General features: G+C 31.8%; 2 protein-coding genes across 2 annotated transcripts; one reads left to right on the top strand and one right to left on the bottom strand.

Annotated features, from left to right (window-relative positions):
• LOC108663648 (transcription factor TGA2) lies at positions 937-9,773 on the top strand. The gene is given in 6 exon segments (XM_018128883.1): positions 937-973; positions 1,089-1,293; positions 1,295-1,358; positions 8,990-8,998; positions 9,110-9,349; positions 9,627-9,773. Coding segments are annotated over 6 exon segments (702 nt in total).
• Positions 10,717-13,559, bottom strand: LOC18587160 (probable leucine-rich repeat receptor-like protein kinase At2g33170). Its single transcript, XM_018128882.1, has 3 exons — positions 13,189-13,559; positions 12,846-13,086; positions 10,717-12,636 (listed from the first exon to the last, which is right to left on the bottom strand). Exons 1-3 carry the CDS (start codon positions 13,557-13,559, stop codon positions 10,717-10,719), a joined length of 2,532 nt encoding a protein of 843 aa, XP_017984371.1.

Below are 14,683 nucleotides of genomic sequence, written 5' to 3'. Positions count from 1 at the left end.
TTGTGCACAAGAGCAAGAGTCCAATTACTAAAAGTGGCCATTTGATGCAAAAACTAAAGGATAGGAGTCATAGGACAATGTTCATTTTGTAGGACTCTATTTTTTCAACTGCTTCTGATATGCTGTAAGATAAAATAACATATGACTACCAAATTATTTAATGTAATTGTCAAAAGGAGAATACTACTTATCCAAAAAAAAAAAACATAAACCCATGAATATACCTTTTGATTTGCGTAATTCCATCTTTTAGTATTGTTAATAATATGTTATCTGCCAGACAGTTAAATCACTGAAATAAGAGATGTGTTGTAGTATGAGTATTGGCTATCGACATGTCCAATGAATGATTAAAGATATAAGATGAAAGACTTCTCCTAGTAAATGGGATTGGCTACGTGGATAAAGCTTCTTCATTTTGCTATAAATAGGCTTGTATCCTTAGTAAGATCGTTGAGAGCAAAGTCTTTTTATAATAGTTTCCTCCCATGTATCTTCTAGTCTTGTGCTTCCCATTTTGACATGAGCATTCTTTGTCATTTCCCATTAATAGGAGCATTTTTAGGCCTTTGTCTCACATGTAAAAATAATTTTTAAATGTATTTCCCTCGTGTTGTATTCAGTAGGTGCTTCCTCCACCTTCCCACCTTCCCCAACACTTTGGTTCACAGTTCAAATAAGTTCTTTGTGGATTACATAAACTTTAAGCTATTTATTTCAAATGTCATATACAAGAAATGGATTCATTTATGCATGGCATAGAAAGTTGTGTTGGTAAAAAAAGACAACCTAGTGCACAAAGCTTTGTGTGGGGATAAATAGATGTATCCAGCCTTGCCTTGCTTTGTAGGAAAGCTGCATCAGTGCCATTTTTCTTTTTTTTTCCTCCTTTTGGTTACATCATAAACAATCGGCACCATCTTGTGTATTAGGAAAATGTGCATTTCAAATGCATGGAGTGTGATCATAGAGGGTATTCTTCTAAAATTTTTTATTTGTCTACTAATTAGCATGCAAGACTAAAATTTCTAGTATAATCATGTGTTTATCAACTTCTCTATTCTTTTTGTTCAACCTTTTCTTTACAGGTGCCATAACATTTGATGTAAAATATGAACGGTTGTTAGAAGAGCAAAATTGGAATATTAATGAGTTGAGAATGGCAATAAATTCTCATGCAAACGATGCAAAACTTCATATTATTGTTGATGGTGTAATGGCTCATCATGATGAAATTTTTAGGTTGAATAGCAATGTAATTAAGCAGGATTTTTTCCATTTCTCATCAAGCACTTAGAAACACCTGCTGAAAATGTTTCTTGTGGCTAGGTGGCTTTTGTTCATCTGAGCTTTTAAAGGTGAGGTCATCTTAATTTGCACAATTGAATTAAAATGCTAACCTTATTAAGAATGTGGTGGTAATGAACTCTAAATTTTTTGTCTTTCCTTTTTCCTTTTAGTTTACTAGTTGTTGATTAGTTCTCATGCTGTTGCAACTAAGCAATCAAGTCTTTATTAGGGGATGGTCGAGGAATATTTAAAGAGTCTTATCTTATGTTAGGTTGACAAATGATTATTATGCATATAACTTACACGTATTGTTTGAACATGTAGAGGAGTTGAGAAAAGACAAGAGGAAAACTAGAGGAAGGAAGAGAAATTGTAATTCTCATTAACCAGATCAGTTATTACAGTGGTATTTATATACACTTGATTGACCAATAGAAAAGTAACTAACTAACAGCTTAGCTAACCAACTAACTAACTAACTAAGCAAGTGGTAAAAGTACCTTAACCAACTAACCATAGTAAATGGAAACAGCAAAATGAAAACTATATAGTTAATTATACAATTAATATAAATAACCTATAAAAGAGCTTCTACTTTATGATTTAATACTACCCCTCAAGATGAATTATGGATATCATGCACATTCATCTTACTAAGAAGACTAAGAAACATATGAGCTTGCAAGGCCTTAGTAAACAGATTTGCAAGTTGAGTTGTAGAAGAAACATGAATGGGATCCATCAAACCTGAGTTGACCTTTTCCTTGATGAAATGACAATTAATCTCAATATGTTTGGTACGCTTATGAAGTATAGGATTCTAATAAATATAGATAGCTGATTGACTATCACTAAAAAGCTTCACAGAAGTAGGATGAGAAAGTCCAAAATTAGATAACAAGGATCGTAACCATAAAACTTCACAAAAAGTAGAAGTCATTGCTCGATACTCTGCTTCAGCAGAACTCAAAGCAACTACTAGTTGTTTCTTGGACTTCCAACTGATCAAAGAATTAACAAGAAAAATGCAAAACCTTGAGACTGACCTACAAGTGTTGGGGCAACCGGCCCACTCATTGTCAGAGAATGCATAAAGCTTTAAATTTGATTTTGACTATAATAAAATATCCTAGCCTGGAGCATTTTTCAAATATTTCAAAACACGATATGCTGCCAAAAGATGAATATGCCTTGGTTTATCTATACATTGAGCAAGTGTTTGAATAGCATAGGATATATCAAGTTTGGTAAAAGTCAAATATAAAAGTTTGCTAATAAGTTGTCTATAAACTATGGCATCAGGAATTAGTTCTTCATCAGGCACCTTGCTAAACTTATGATTATAATCAATAGGTGTTGTGACTGGTTTTGCACCAAGCAAACCATGCTCTTGAAGTAAATCCAAAGTATACTTTCGTTGACAGATAGAAATACCTTTAGAAGATCAAGCAACTCCAAGACTTAAAAAGTATTTAACAACCTCAAGGTTTTTCAACTTAAAATGAGAACTCAAATAGTCCCTAACTGTAGCAGCTAAATGATAGGAGGTAGCAGTAATGATAATGTCATCTACATAGACAAGTAAAGAAATAAAACCTGCATTTCCTTTGTTCAATGCAAAAAAAGAATAGTCTGAAAAAGATTGTGTAAAACCAAAACAGTAATAAACTTAACATTCCATTGTTGAGAAGCTTGTTTCAAACCATATAAAGATCAGTGCAACTTACAAACAAGCCTCACATCAGATGAATGCTCCCCTTTAACCTCATAACTAGGAGGCATACTTATGTAAACTTCCTCATCTAAATCACCTTTGAGAAATACATTGTTGATGTCTAATTGTGATAAACACCAACCTTTTGCTGCTCCCAATGCCAACAAGACTCTCACTGTTATTTGTTTAGCTACAAGGCTAAACCTTTCTTGATAATTAAACCCTTCAACTTGATTATATCCTTTAGCAACCAAACAAGCTTAGCATTTTTCAACCCTGCCATCAACCTTCATTTTAACTTTGTACACCTATTTACAACCAATTGCATGAGAATTGGAAGGTAAAAAAACTATACTCCATGTTCCATTATCCTTTAAAGCACTTAATTCAGTAGCCATTACCTCTTTCCAATGATCATGTTTGATAGCTTGATGATAGGTTAAAGGTTCATAGACATTTGACAAAGAAGCTATGAAGGCTTTATGTGTAGGGGATAGTTGATGAAAGGACAAATATATAGTAATAGGATAAGAAGTGACAAAATTAGAATGAGTTGGTAAATCAACTTGGTAAGCATCAAAATATTTAGGTAAATGTCTAGGTCTGTTACTTTTTCTAATTGGAACATGAGGATCAATAGTAGCAATGATTGCAAGGTATGTAGAAGGTACATGAACAGAGGATTCAGCTGAATTTTGTGAAAAAGATGAAGATGAAGGATCTAAATTTAAAGAAATGAGAGTAATTGAACATGGTTGTGAGGAATTTAATGAAGTGTTAGATATATCAAAATCAAAAGAATGTGTATTAGTAGGTATAACAACAGGAAAATAAAGAAAATAATCATTCATATAAGGTGTTTGACAAAAGTTATGTGTTTGTGAATTCTACTATGATGATTGGAAAGGAAAGATATTTTCATGAAAGATCACATTTCTAGATATATGAACTCTATTAGCTTCAAAATAAAAAACCTTATACCCTTTGACACCATTAGGATAACCTAAGAAAATGCATTTATGTGCTCTAAAATCAAATTTCTTGCTGTTTTGACATAATGTGGAACAAAACACAGACTACCAAAGACTTGAAAATATTCATATGAAGGCATTTTATTATATAACAGTCGAAAAGGAGTCTTGTTAGCAAGAATCTTACTAGGCATTCTGTTAATTATGTGAACTGCAACTAACGTTGCATGACCCCAAAACTGAAGTGGAACTTTAGATTGATGCAGTAAAGCTCTGGCCATAACAAGAATATGTTGATGCTTCCTTTCAACAACACCATTATGTTGTGGTGATTCAACACAAGAGTAGTGATGAACAATTCTTGTCTTCAAAAAAAAATCCTTAAGATTGAACTCTTTGGCATTGTCAGACTTGATGATCTTAATGGTAGTACCAAATTGATTTTTAACATAGTTGTGAAAATTTGTGATAATTGTGAACACATCAGATTTACACTTTAGAAGAAAAAGCCATGTAAATCGACTAAAATCATCCACTACAATTAAGAAATATCTATGATTAGAAATTGTAGAAACCTCATATATGTCCATATGAACAATTTCAAAAGGAGAAATAGTAGATTGTATATAAACTAGAAAAGGTAACTTCTTTTGTTTAGCCATGGGACACACTTCACAAACCAAATTATTGGAACATTGAACATCTAAACAAGTATTATGTATCACATATATCCTTTCTAAAGGAGCATGACCTAGCCTAAAATGCCAAAGGTCAAAATTATGCGGTGCAGAAATAGAATAAAGACTATTATACTAGTTTACAAGTTTATTAAAAACAAATTGATCAAAACTATACCTTGACAGGTTTTGTTTATCTTGTCCTCCTTGCAGAAGATACGATCTAGAAGAAACTTTAACTACCCCAATCACTTTCCATGAAGGTAGGTCTTGGATAATACAAACTTAATTTTTGACTTGGTAAACTGACTTACTAAAAACAAATTAAATTTGAAGCTATGAACACATAGAACATTTGTCAATGTAAGCAATGGGGTAAGTTTAAGGTTCCTATATGAGTAACAACAGCCCTAGCTTTATTTGGGAGTTGCACATAACAATTGGAAACAAGTTTTACAGTGATGAAATTTTCAAGAGTATAAGAAATATGATTGATAGCCCCCATATCTACAATCTAAAATTTGTGATCTATCATTAAATTTCTTAGATATCTAAACTTGTATGGAAGGTTATTGGCAGTATGAAAAGAAGTATGACCAAATACAATACCTGCAAAAAGCAGAATTCACCAAAGAATGTTTTGTTGACTGGTATTAGGAATGTCTTTATCGTCATCAATGTTAATGCCATTCTCATTAAGAAGAGTCATCAATTTACTGATTTACTGCTTAATAAGTGACATCTGGGACATGGTGTTAGATCTAGTCACCTCCTCTTCTTGCATAGGTTGTATGTCTTCCATAATAGCAACATTATTGACTGATTTTCCTCTCTTAAAAGCATTTTTTTCCTTTGTTGAACTTGAAATTCTCAAGAAAGCCTATCAACCTATAACATCTCTCCTTAAGATGCCTTTTTTTATTACAATGAGAACAAATCATGTTCTTTTTTAACTTCCTCTTATCACTAGTTATTGTGTTCATAGTAGATGAATCTAATAGAGGTTGAGATTGCACCAGCATGTTCCTTTGAGCTTCTTCCCTTATTGTAGAATATGATTTATTTAAACCATTGAAAAATAGAAATGCCATATTCTTCTGGTGTTGAGCATTATATTTCTTAAAATATTCAAGATTGCATTTACCACATTCACACTGTGACAGATGTCGATAATTCCTCATTTCTTCCCATATTCCCTTTAGCTCTATGAAGTATGAATCTACTAACTTATTAAGTTAAGTGACATTACCAAGAGAATATTGCAAATTATACTCTTGTGTCATTAAGTTGTGAAAAATTTTACCTTAAAGTGTTCCATATATCTGCTGCAGATTCCATGTAGAAAATGGTTGAAGCCACTGGTAGAGTAATTGATTTTAACAACCACGTAGCAATCGAATTTTTGTATCTAGTCCATGATGCAAACAGGATCCATTGAAGTTGGTTTGGTAATGGTTCCATTTAGAAACCCTATCTTAATTCTAATTGAAATAGCTAAAAAGAAAAAGATCTGCTCCAAAGTACATAATTGGTTATACTAAGCTTAGGAATAATCACTATTGATCCTGAATGATTAGAGTGATGAAGAAAATAAAGAGATTGAGGATCTTCAACAAGTGATAATATTGACCTAAAAACTGTTAATTTCACCATTGATTCAACAGATTTTGCACAATTATAAACTATCTTTCCATTACTAACAAGATTCAAGTAACCAGCAAGAGAAACACACAATAAATCTCAAGATTAATAAAAATATTCAAGAACTCTAACCTTGAGTTGCTTTGATACCATGTTTGAACATTTAGAGGAGCTGAGAAAAGATTAGAGGAAAACTAGAGAAAGCAAGAGAAATTGTAATTCTCATTAACCAAATCAATTATTACAATGGTATTTATATAAACTTGATTGACCAATAGGAAAATAGCTAACTAACAACTAAGCAAACCAACTAACTAACTAACTAAGCAAGTGATAAAAGTACTTTAACCCACTAACCAAGTGGTAAAATGAAAATTATATAATTAACTATACAATTGATATAAATAATCTATATTGGAGCTTCTACTTTATGATTTAATAGTTATCTTGAAATTAGTAAGACTTTTGAAACGTGGGAAGAAAATTTACAAAAACTGTGCGATATTATGTTGATGGAAAAAAAGATATGATGAATTTTGGTTCTTTATTGCTACATTGTTAGAGCATATAATTATGAGTTTTTGGCTTCCCTACATAGCACCCTGCTTTTGGTTTGAAGAGTTGGTTTTTCTCCACATATTTTTTCTTTTTAGTTGATAGTGTTTGGTATTTTACTTTTCCCTTTGGACGCTACTTACCTAAATAGATTATTTGTTTGCCTTTATAACTTTCATTTATCTTTTTTAAAAAGTTATACAAATAAATAACAAGGATATATAAGTAATAAGAAGGGAAATAAAATAAAATGAGTTTTTCTTTCTTTTATCCTTTCGGTTGTGTCCTAAATGTTAAATCTATTTCAGGGATATTAATTCATGCATATCAACACCCACAATTTTATATGATAGAGTTTTAACTAGTAAAAAGATTTGTTTTTCTTTTGTTAGTTCACCTTCATACTAGTGAAGTAGCAATTTTTTGGCCATCTACTCACAATTTCCCCAAATATGTAATTGTCTTGCAAAAAAGAATAGTAGAAAAGATACAAGAGGTGTTCATGCTGTGCACATTGATAGATTGGTGCAAGGCAAGAACTAGTTGAAAATTTTTAGGTAAGGTGGGCTGAGAATGAAAGTGAGATTATGAGTGCTACCGTGCCTTTATGGGCAGCTATTGAGATTATGTTCCTCATCCACAGCTTGTCCTTGTATGGCTAAAATAAAGGAACTTTTATTGCCCTATATCACTGCTATGCTTGTGCATGTAAGGATGTCAATGGGTAGGATATTCGTTAATTTTAGGGTACCCGAACTTTTACCCAATTAGTAAATGGGGTTCTTAAACCCCACAACTACTTGAATATTTTTTAAATTTACTACACTAACTCGAATCTTAATACATATCCACTATCCGATAATTATCTGAATTTGTTTAAAATTAGGTTATATAAAAAAATTATTAAAATGCTCTTCATGGGTACCAAATTACTAAAACTCGAATTTGTACTCGTATCCATATACAATAATATTTCCCATCCATTTCATAGAATTCGCTAATAATTAAATTTATAAAAGCACACAAACAATAAAATTTAAATTTAAATAGTCAAAAACAAATATATCAAATATCAACTTAAATAAATAAAAAAAATCCAAACAACAACTTAAACAACATTACAGGTTTACAACAAGGCAACAACATTGTAAGTTTAATTAACTATATAGGTTTTCCTTAATTACATGAAATTAAAAGAAAACAACTAGGTTCCAAAACTATTCTAATCTCACAACTTTTCGTTAGGTATATATATAATTATGAGTTTATAGAAACAAAGATACATGTATTATAATTAATAATTTTATAAATTATAATTTTTGTAATGTTAACTCAAAATAGATAGTAAATATGTTTATATTTAAAGTAAATATACTAAAAGTATATATATATNATATAGTAGTAATTATATTTCTTATAAATAAAGCTAATGTATATAAATTATATATATTAAAAGACATTACGAATTAATTAATAATCATAGTTTTATGAATTAATTTAATTAACACTATGTGTTTGTCTTCAATTACATAAAATTTTAAAAGAAATAATTAGGTTCAGGTATCAGGTATTCAAGGGGTGGTACTCGAACTTGACATGGGTAGTGAAATTACTACCCGAACCCATCTCAGACTCGATTATAAAATACTTTAATTCTATATAACATGGTCGGGTACCCGCGAATATCTTTTAATAGGGTACCCATTGCCATCCCTACGTGCATGCTTGTATATGCATATATGATAGGAATTTGTGTGGTATGTTGTACACATTAATCATTTTGCAATTTATCTTCAGTATGCTAGGAGTTATGATACTAGTATATCTCATTGTCTCAATTACCAAATGATTACTTTGAAAACTTGAGTTCTTGTTGATACATTTCAAAAAATGGTTTGAATTTACAAGCAAAAAAGTAGTACAACTTTGGTAGGATTCTTGAAATATTTTTCTCAGGTTCCTCAATGAATATAAAATAAATTCAACAAAATCAAGTTGGCAAGGGATTCATCTGTTGTCTATGGTTATGCATGACTTATTTTCATTAGAGAACCTTGAGGTTGAGGATATAAGGAACTTTATCTAAGTTTTGTTTGAAAATTCTTGTTTTTCAAGCTTATATGCGTAAATCTGATTCATAGTTATTGTGTATATAATTGGTCAATAAATCGATATTCTCCTTGGAACCTCCTTTTCCTTCTTCTAATTTTTTGTTTCCTTCATAACTTATCATAGTAGAATTTGATGGATGTGCTTGTTACTTCCAATTGGAGCCATTGACATAGCAACAATTGGTGGGAATTGGCTACATACAGCAATCCTCCCAGCAGGCTGAAGATGCATTATCTCAAAGGATGGAGGCAATGTAGCAGTATCTAGCTAAGACATTGTACACTGGATCTTTAGGTTCATCAGGATCATTTGGGAATGCGACAAACTACATAGGTAAAATGGCCATGGTAATGGGAATGCTAGAGATGCTTGAGGGATTTATTCATTAGGTAAGGCTCTTATTTTTTTTTCTTGCATGTTTTTTTACCCATTATTCTGTAATTAAAAAACTTGTCTTTCTTAATTTTATATTTTATGGGCTTTATGTAACACATCAACCCCAATAGTGTGGTGGGAAAATTTTTAAATCACTCATTAATCTCATACTCATGTAACTAATATCTATCTATAGTAGTGGCTTTAATTTTTCTTTTCCCCTCTTTCTCCCAAGTGCCATAATGTTACAGTTGTTTCAATAATATGTTCCTTATAAGTTCAAATTACCAGGCTGACAATCTAAGGCAACAAATGTTACAACAAAAGCATCGGATATTGATAACCCACCAATCGGCTCATGCATTACTTGCAATACATGATTTCTTCTCTAGATTACGAGCTTTGAGTTTCCTCTGGCTTGCCCAACCAAGAGAGTGAAAATGTCTTTTTTTAACTCTAATTTGTTAATTGATAGGTCCTGTTAGAAAATCACAATCCCAGAATAATCATTTAGATCTAGTTCCCCGTAATATTTGGTTTAGTCATTAAACCATATAGTGATATCTTCGACTTTTAAAATTTCTAGTGTTTTAGCTTCAGTGATTGTGGTCAACATGTGTATTAAGGTGTTAGTCGTTGTATTGCATGTTGTTAAATAATTATAGAATAATGCATTCTCTCCAAAGTCAAATTTGTAGTTATATTTTGGTCATTTATCTTTTACAAAATCCGAACAATCATCGTCATGATCATCTTTTGCATTTGTACACCAGATTTTGAAAGCTTTCTACTATTGTAACGAATGTTTCAAAAATGAAATTTTGAGAGGCAGAACTCAACTGAGTGGTATACCTTTTAATATTTGATTTATAGTTCTTTTTTTGTCATTTGAGTTCTGCATTATTTGTTTCCAAGAAGTGATAAGAGAACTTCATGAATGGACGTTCAAGGATAGATTAATATTGACTTATTTTGTACTACATACATGTCTGCATACATACATTTAAATACATAAATATAAGAAAGATCTACTTAGATCGATGTAGAACAATTTTTTTGATATAATAGAGATATCAGATTAATTTAAAATTTTACGTGTATAACGTATATGAATAACTTATTAAATCTATAAGGTGAGTTGTTAATATTTTAATCATAAATCTATCGGACTATTCGATAATATATTAATCATAAATGAAATTATAAAAAGATGTAAAACTAATTAGTTTAACACTAATAAAATATGTTGTATATCTTCACAAATCTCTATTTATTTTTCCTTTCAACTTTTCGAGGAAATGAGCCATAGTCACTCAAGGCATGACCCAAGTTCTATCTTTCGTCATCTACGAACTGGAGCAAGGCATATCTCCAAGACTTATTAACGATGAAAGAAAAATAAAACAGCCCAAAACCCCAAAAAAAATCCGGGTGCCATGCCTAAATAGAAGTAGAACCATAACACTTCAGCCATATATTTAGCTTTGCTTTCGTCCTTTTGACTCTTAGGCTGATCATTCTTGGGTGTTGAGCAAATTATTGGCAATGGGTATCCACAAAGTTTTGGGTTGCCTTCATAAATAGAAGGGTCATTAAAGGTTTGGAATTGGTTGGTTGATGGAATTGATCCAGACAAGTCATTGTATGACAAATTCAAATGGTTCAAGGATGTTATGTCCAACATGCTTGAAAAAATTGGGCCGAAAAGATAATTGCCTGAGAGGTCAAGAGTTTCCAAACATTGCATATTTCCTATCTTCTCTGGTATGTTTCCAGTAAGTTGGTTCCATGACAAATTCAAGGTATCTAAGGTTGAGAAATTTGTTATCTCCCTTGGGATTTCTCCTTGTAGATTATTCTTTGATAGGTCTATGATGTTCACGAGATCGAGTATCAAGGAAAATTCAAGTATTCTACCTTTGACATTGAACTCCATTTCATTCCAGTAAACAGGATGATAACCAGGTGCTTGAGGAGAATAAGGGACCAAGTAACTCAACCTGCTTAGATTGCCTAGACATGGTGGGATTTGTCTTGATAAATTGTTATGTCGAAGCTCCAAAATATGAAGATCGAAAAGATGACATAAATTTTGAGGAATGTTTCCATTAAACAAATTTCCTCTCAAGCTCAATATCGATAAAGATGATAACCTTGCTCCAATCCATTTTGGAATTCTTCCATAAAATTGGTTATTTCCAAGATCGAGTTCTGATAGTCCACTACAGTTTTGTAAGGTTGTGAGTTTCCCTGAAAGATTGTTACCACTCAGTTTCAATATGTGAAGCCTGAGTTGTGAACATATTGAGCTAGAAATATTGCCAGAAAGATTGTTCTTAGAGAAATCTAAGACTCTAAAGGTTGTCAAATGTTTCCACCAGGGGATTTTTTCTGAAAGGAGGTTGTTTGAAAGATACATAACTTGCAACTTTTTAAACTTGCCTATGGAAGAAGGAATAGTACCACTAAGAAAGTTTTTAGAAAGATCTAAGTATTCCACCATCCACATCTTTTGACCAATGTTTTCTGGAATCGGTCCTGAAAAAGAGTTGTTTCTTAAAGAAAGAATCCTGATGCTTGAGCAAAGTGGAAGTGGACCCTCAAAGAGGTTAGAACTTAGGTTTACAGTAAAGGCACCTGGTGCAAATTTTAGAGATTTGGGAAGCCTTCCTCTTACTTTGTTATTGTAGAGCCGCAAGTTTCGAAGCTGTAGAGTTTGTTCCCAAAACCAATCAGGTATTCTATCTAAGATCTCCACTTCCTCAAGACTTAGAAACCTCAGTTTCCTTTGTGTCTTGACCCATGTAGGAAAGTTGGGACCAATTTCACAATAATTGATAAAGATAAGCTCCAAATTGAAAGGAGGAACCCAATCCCTTCTAACATCAAATGTTAGAGACTTGTTCCTAGATAATAAGTATAAGGTCTTAAGATTTTTTAGGTGGAGGAAATGAGCCTCAGATATGACACCATTCCAATTACCTTCAAGATATATTTCGACCAAATATTTAAGCTGTCCTATACTTTCAGGGATGGCTCCATTCAACTTGCCGTTGTTGATGTATAATTCCTCTATGCATGACAAATTTCCAATAAATGCTGGAATTGAACTAGAGATTGGATTATCTAGAAGGCGAAGAGATTTCAAATTCTTAAAATGTCCCAATGGTGTAGGTATTTGGCTTGACAAATTATTAGACCATAAGTGTAACATTTCCAAGCTAATGTTGCCACATTTAGATAAACTGCTCACAAATTTGTCTAATTCTCCACTCACTTCATTAGATGATAGATCTAGAGTCTGCAAGTGGCAAAAATTTCCCCAATCAACATCATGTAAAGAGTACCCTCAGAATGTATGTCCTAGGTTCAAGACGACAAGATTGCTATTGATATTAAACAACCATTGAGGCAGTGAAGAATTGAAGAAGTTCTCTTGAAGATCGAGGACGAGAATGGAACTGAAGTTCACAAATGGAAGAGAGTAAGGCACTTGGTGAGAGCACAGACAGGCAAATGCAACTCTTTAATATAAGGAAGCATATTAATAGCTAGTAGCCAACTTGTTGATGCCAAACTAAGCTCCACATATCCTAAATTCAAGTACTTCAATGAAGAAAATCCAATTATCCAACTCAAATCAGAAACCCAAATGTTTTGAGAATCTTTTAGTGGCTCAGAATAAAGATCAAGACATTTCAAGTTTGACGAATTTCCAAGTTGATGAGGGACCAAACCAACAAAGGATGCACTAGAAAGATTAAGATAACTTAATTTACTCAGTGAACCAATGAACTTTAGTATTGGAGTATTTTGGAAATTATTCAAGCTTAGATCCAAATAATTCAAGTACCTTAAAACAAGGAGTGAAGGATTTATCTTACCACTTAACCTTGCCAATTCAAAAGCCACGACAACACTTGCGCTTTGTTGGTAAGAATGGTCATAAGGATTTCTGAGGTCGAGCTTTGTGACATGACCTGTCAGCTTGTTGCAACCAACACCAGACCATGTGCAACAATCTTTGCCAAACCATGAAGAAAGCCTGCCTGAATGGTCTTTAAGGCCTGCTTTGAACCGAAGAAGTGCTTTCCTCTCAATCTCATTGCAAGTTGCTGAGGAGTTGCTTGAATTGGGATCAAGTAAAGAAGCTTGGAGGGATGTAAATCCAAAAAAAAGTTGAACTAAAGTCAGGATACGAAAGGGAGAGGGAAAGGAAACCATGGTGCTTTAATTGCCCAAGATAATGCTCGCTTGTGTGCAATAATGAACTATGTGGCTCAAACTTCAATGGCAGAAAATTAGACAACAAAACTGACATATTATGGGACCAACTAGTAAGGATCGAATTGACCCAGTCGTCACCTACCAAACTTTAGACTTTGAAGGTGTGGAAATTTTGACATCCTTACTCAAATTCTAAGGATTCACTGTTACAACTTAAGAAACTAATAATAAAGACTAATGATGATATTGGCTTGGAATTCATCCTAAAATAATCATAAGCATTTATTTTTATCATCATAACATTGCTTAAAAAGTTTGGAGTTCATCCCAAAATAATCACAAGAAATAAAAATAAAATAAAAAAACCTTCTTAGGGTTGAATTAAACGATAACAAATGGTAATTGATTAAAATCATGTTCTAATTATTAATAACCATAATGTCACTTGGCATCACGATTTTAAATGTCGTCAATTCAATAAACAACCCAACCCCAAATCTATCTTATATATTAAAGTTAGATTTACGACACATGTGGTGACAACAAGTATTCTCTTTCGATAATGATGGAAATTTGTGTAATATTAAACAATATTGTTGCATTTTGGTAAAATAAATTAAGAACAAGATATATGTGAGGGATCCTGTTAATTGTTTGTTTTGTTCTTTTTAGCAAGGGCTTCCTGCTTCTTCTGGATAACAATATCTGTCAATTATCCAATATATATATAATATATTAATAAAATTTATTATGTCTATATATTATTTATATGCGTAATATATATAGAAGTACATGTATTGAAAAGTTTTTAATTAATGAAAATAGATTTTTTTACTCATTATATTTTTAAATTATCATTGTAAATATTTTTTTTATAAAAAATAAATAAAATTTATCTAATTTGCGAATAATAATTTTAATTATATCAAATGACTTTTATTACAAATATTTATAAGATTTATCCATTTTGAAATAACAATTCTAATGAATTTTTCATTAATTTTTTTCTTAATTGTAATAATATTGGATAATTAATAAATTGATATTAAAATTGAATATATTTCATAAATTAGGAAGAGTTAAGAGCTTACATTGATTTGCTTCATCTTTAGGTTTCAATT

This window comes from Theobroma cacao, chromosome 10 (genome assembly GCF_000208745.1).
Source record: "Theobroma cacao cultivar B97-61/B2 chromosome 10, Criollo_cocoa_genome_V2, whole genome shotgun sequence".
Classification (NCBI taxonomy): domain Eukaryota; kingdom Viridiplantae; phylum Streptophyta; class Magnoliopsida; order Malvales; family Malvaceae; genus Theobroma; species Theobroma cacao.
Note: the sequence above shows the minus strand (reverse complement) of the source record. Positions and strands in the feature narration are given on the sequence as shown.

Bases quoted from the DNA above. Each gene is read 5' to 3' on its own strand.
- LOC18587160 (XM_018128882.1), bottom strand. From the start codon at position 13,559: ATGGTTTCCTTTCCCTCTCCCTTTCGTATCCTGACTTTAGTTCAACTT. The intron at 13,087-13,188 runs GTACTTGAATTA...TAATCTTTCTAG, and splicing joins CCTTCACTCCTTGTTTTAAG to TGCATCCTTTGTTGGTTTGG. The intron at 12,637-12,845 runs GTCTGTGCTCTC...TGCCACTTGCAG, and splicing joins TTAAAGAGTTGCATTTGCCT to ACTCTAGATCTATCATCTAA.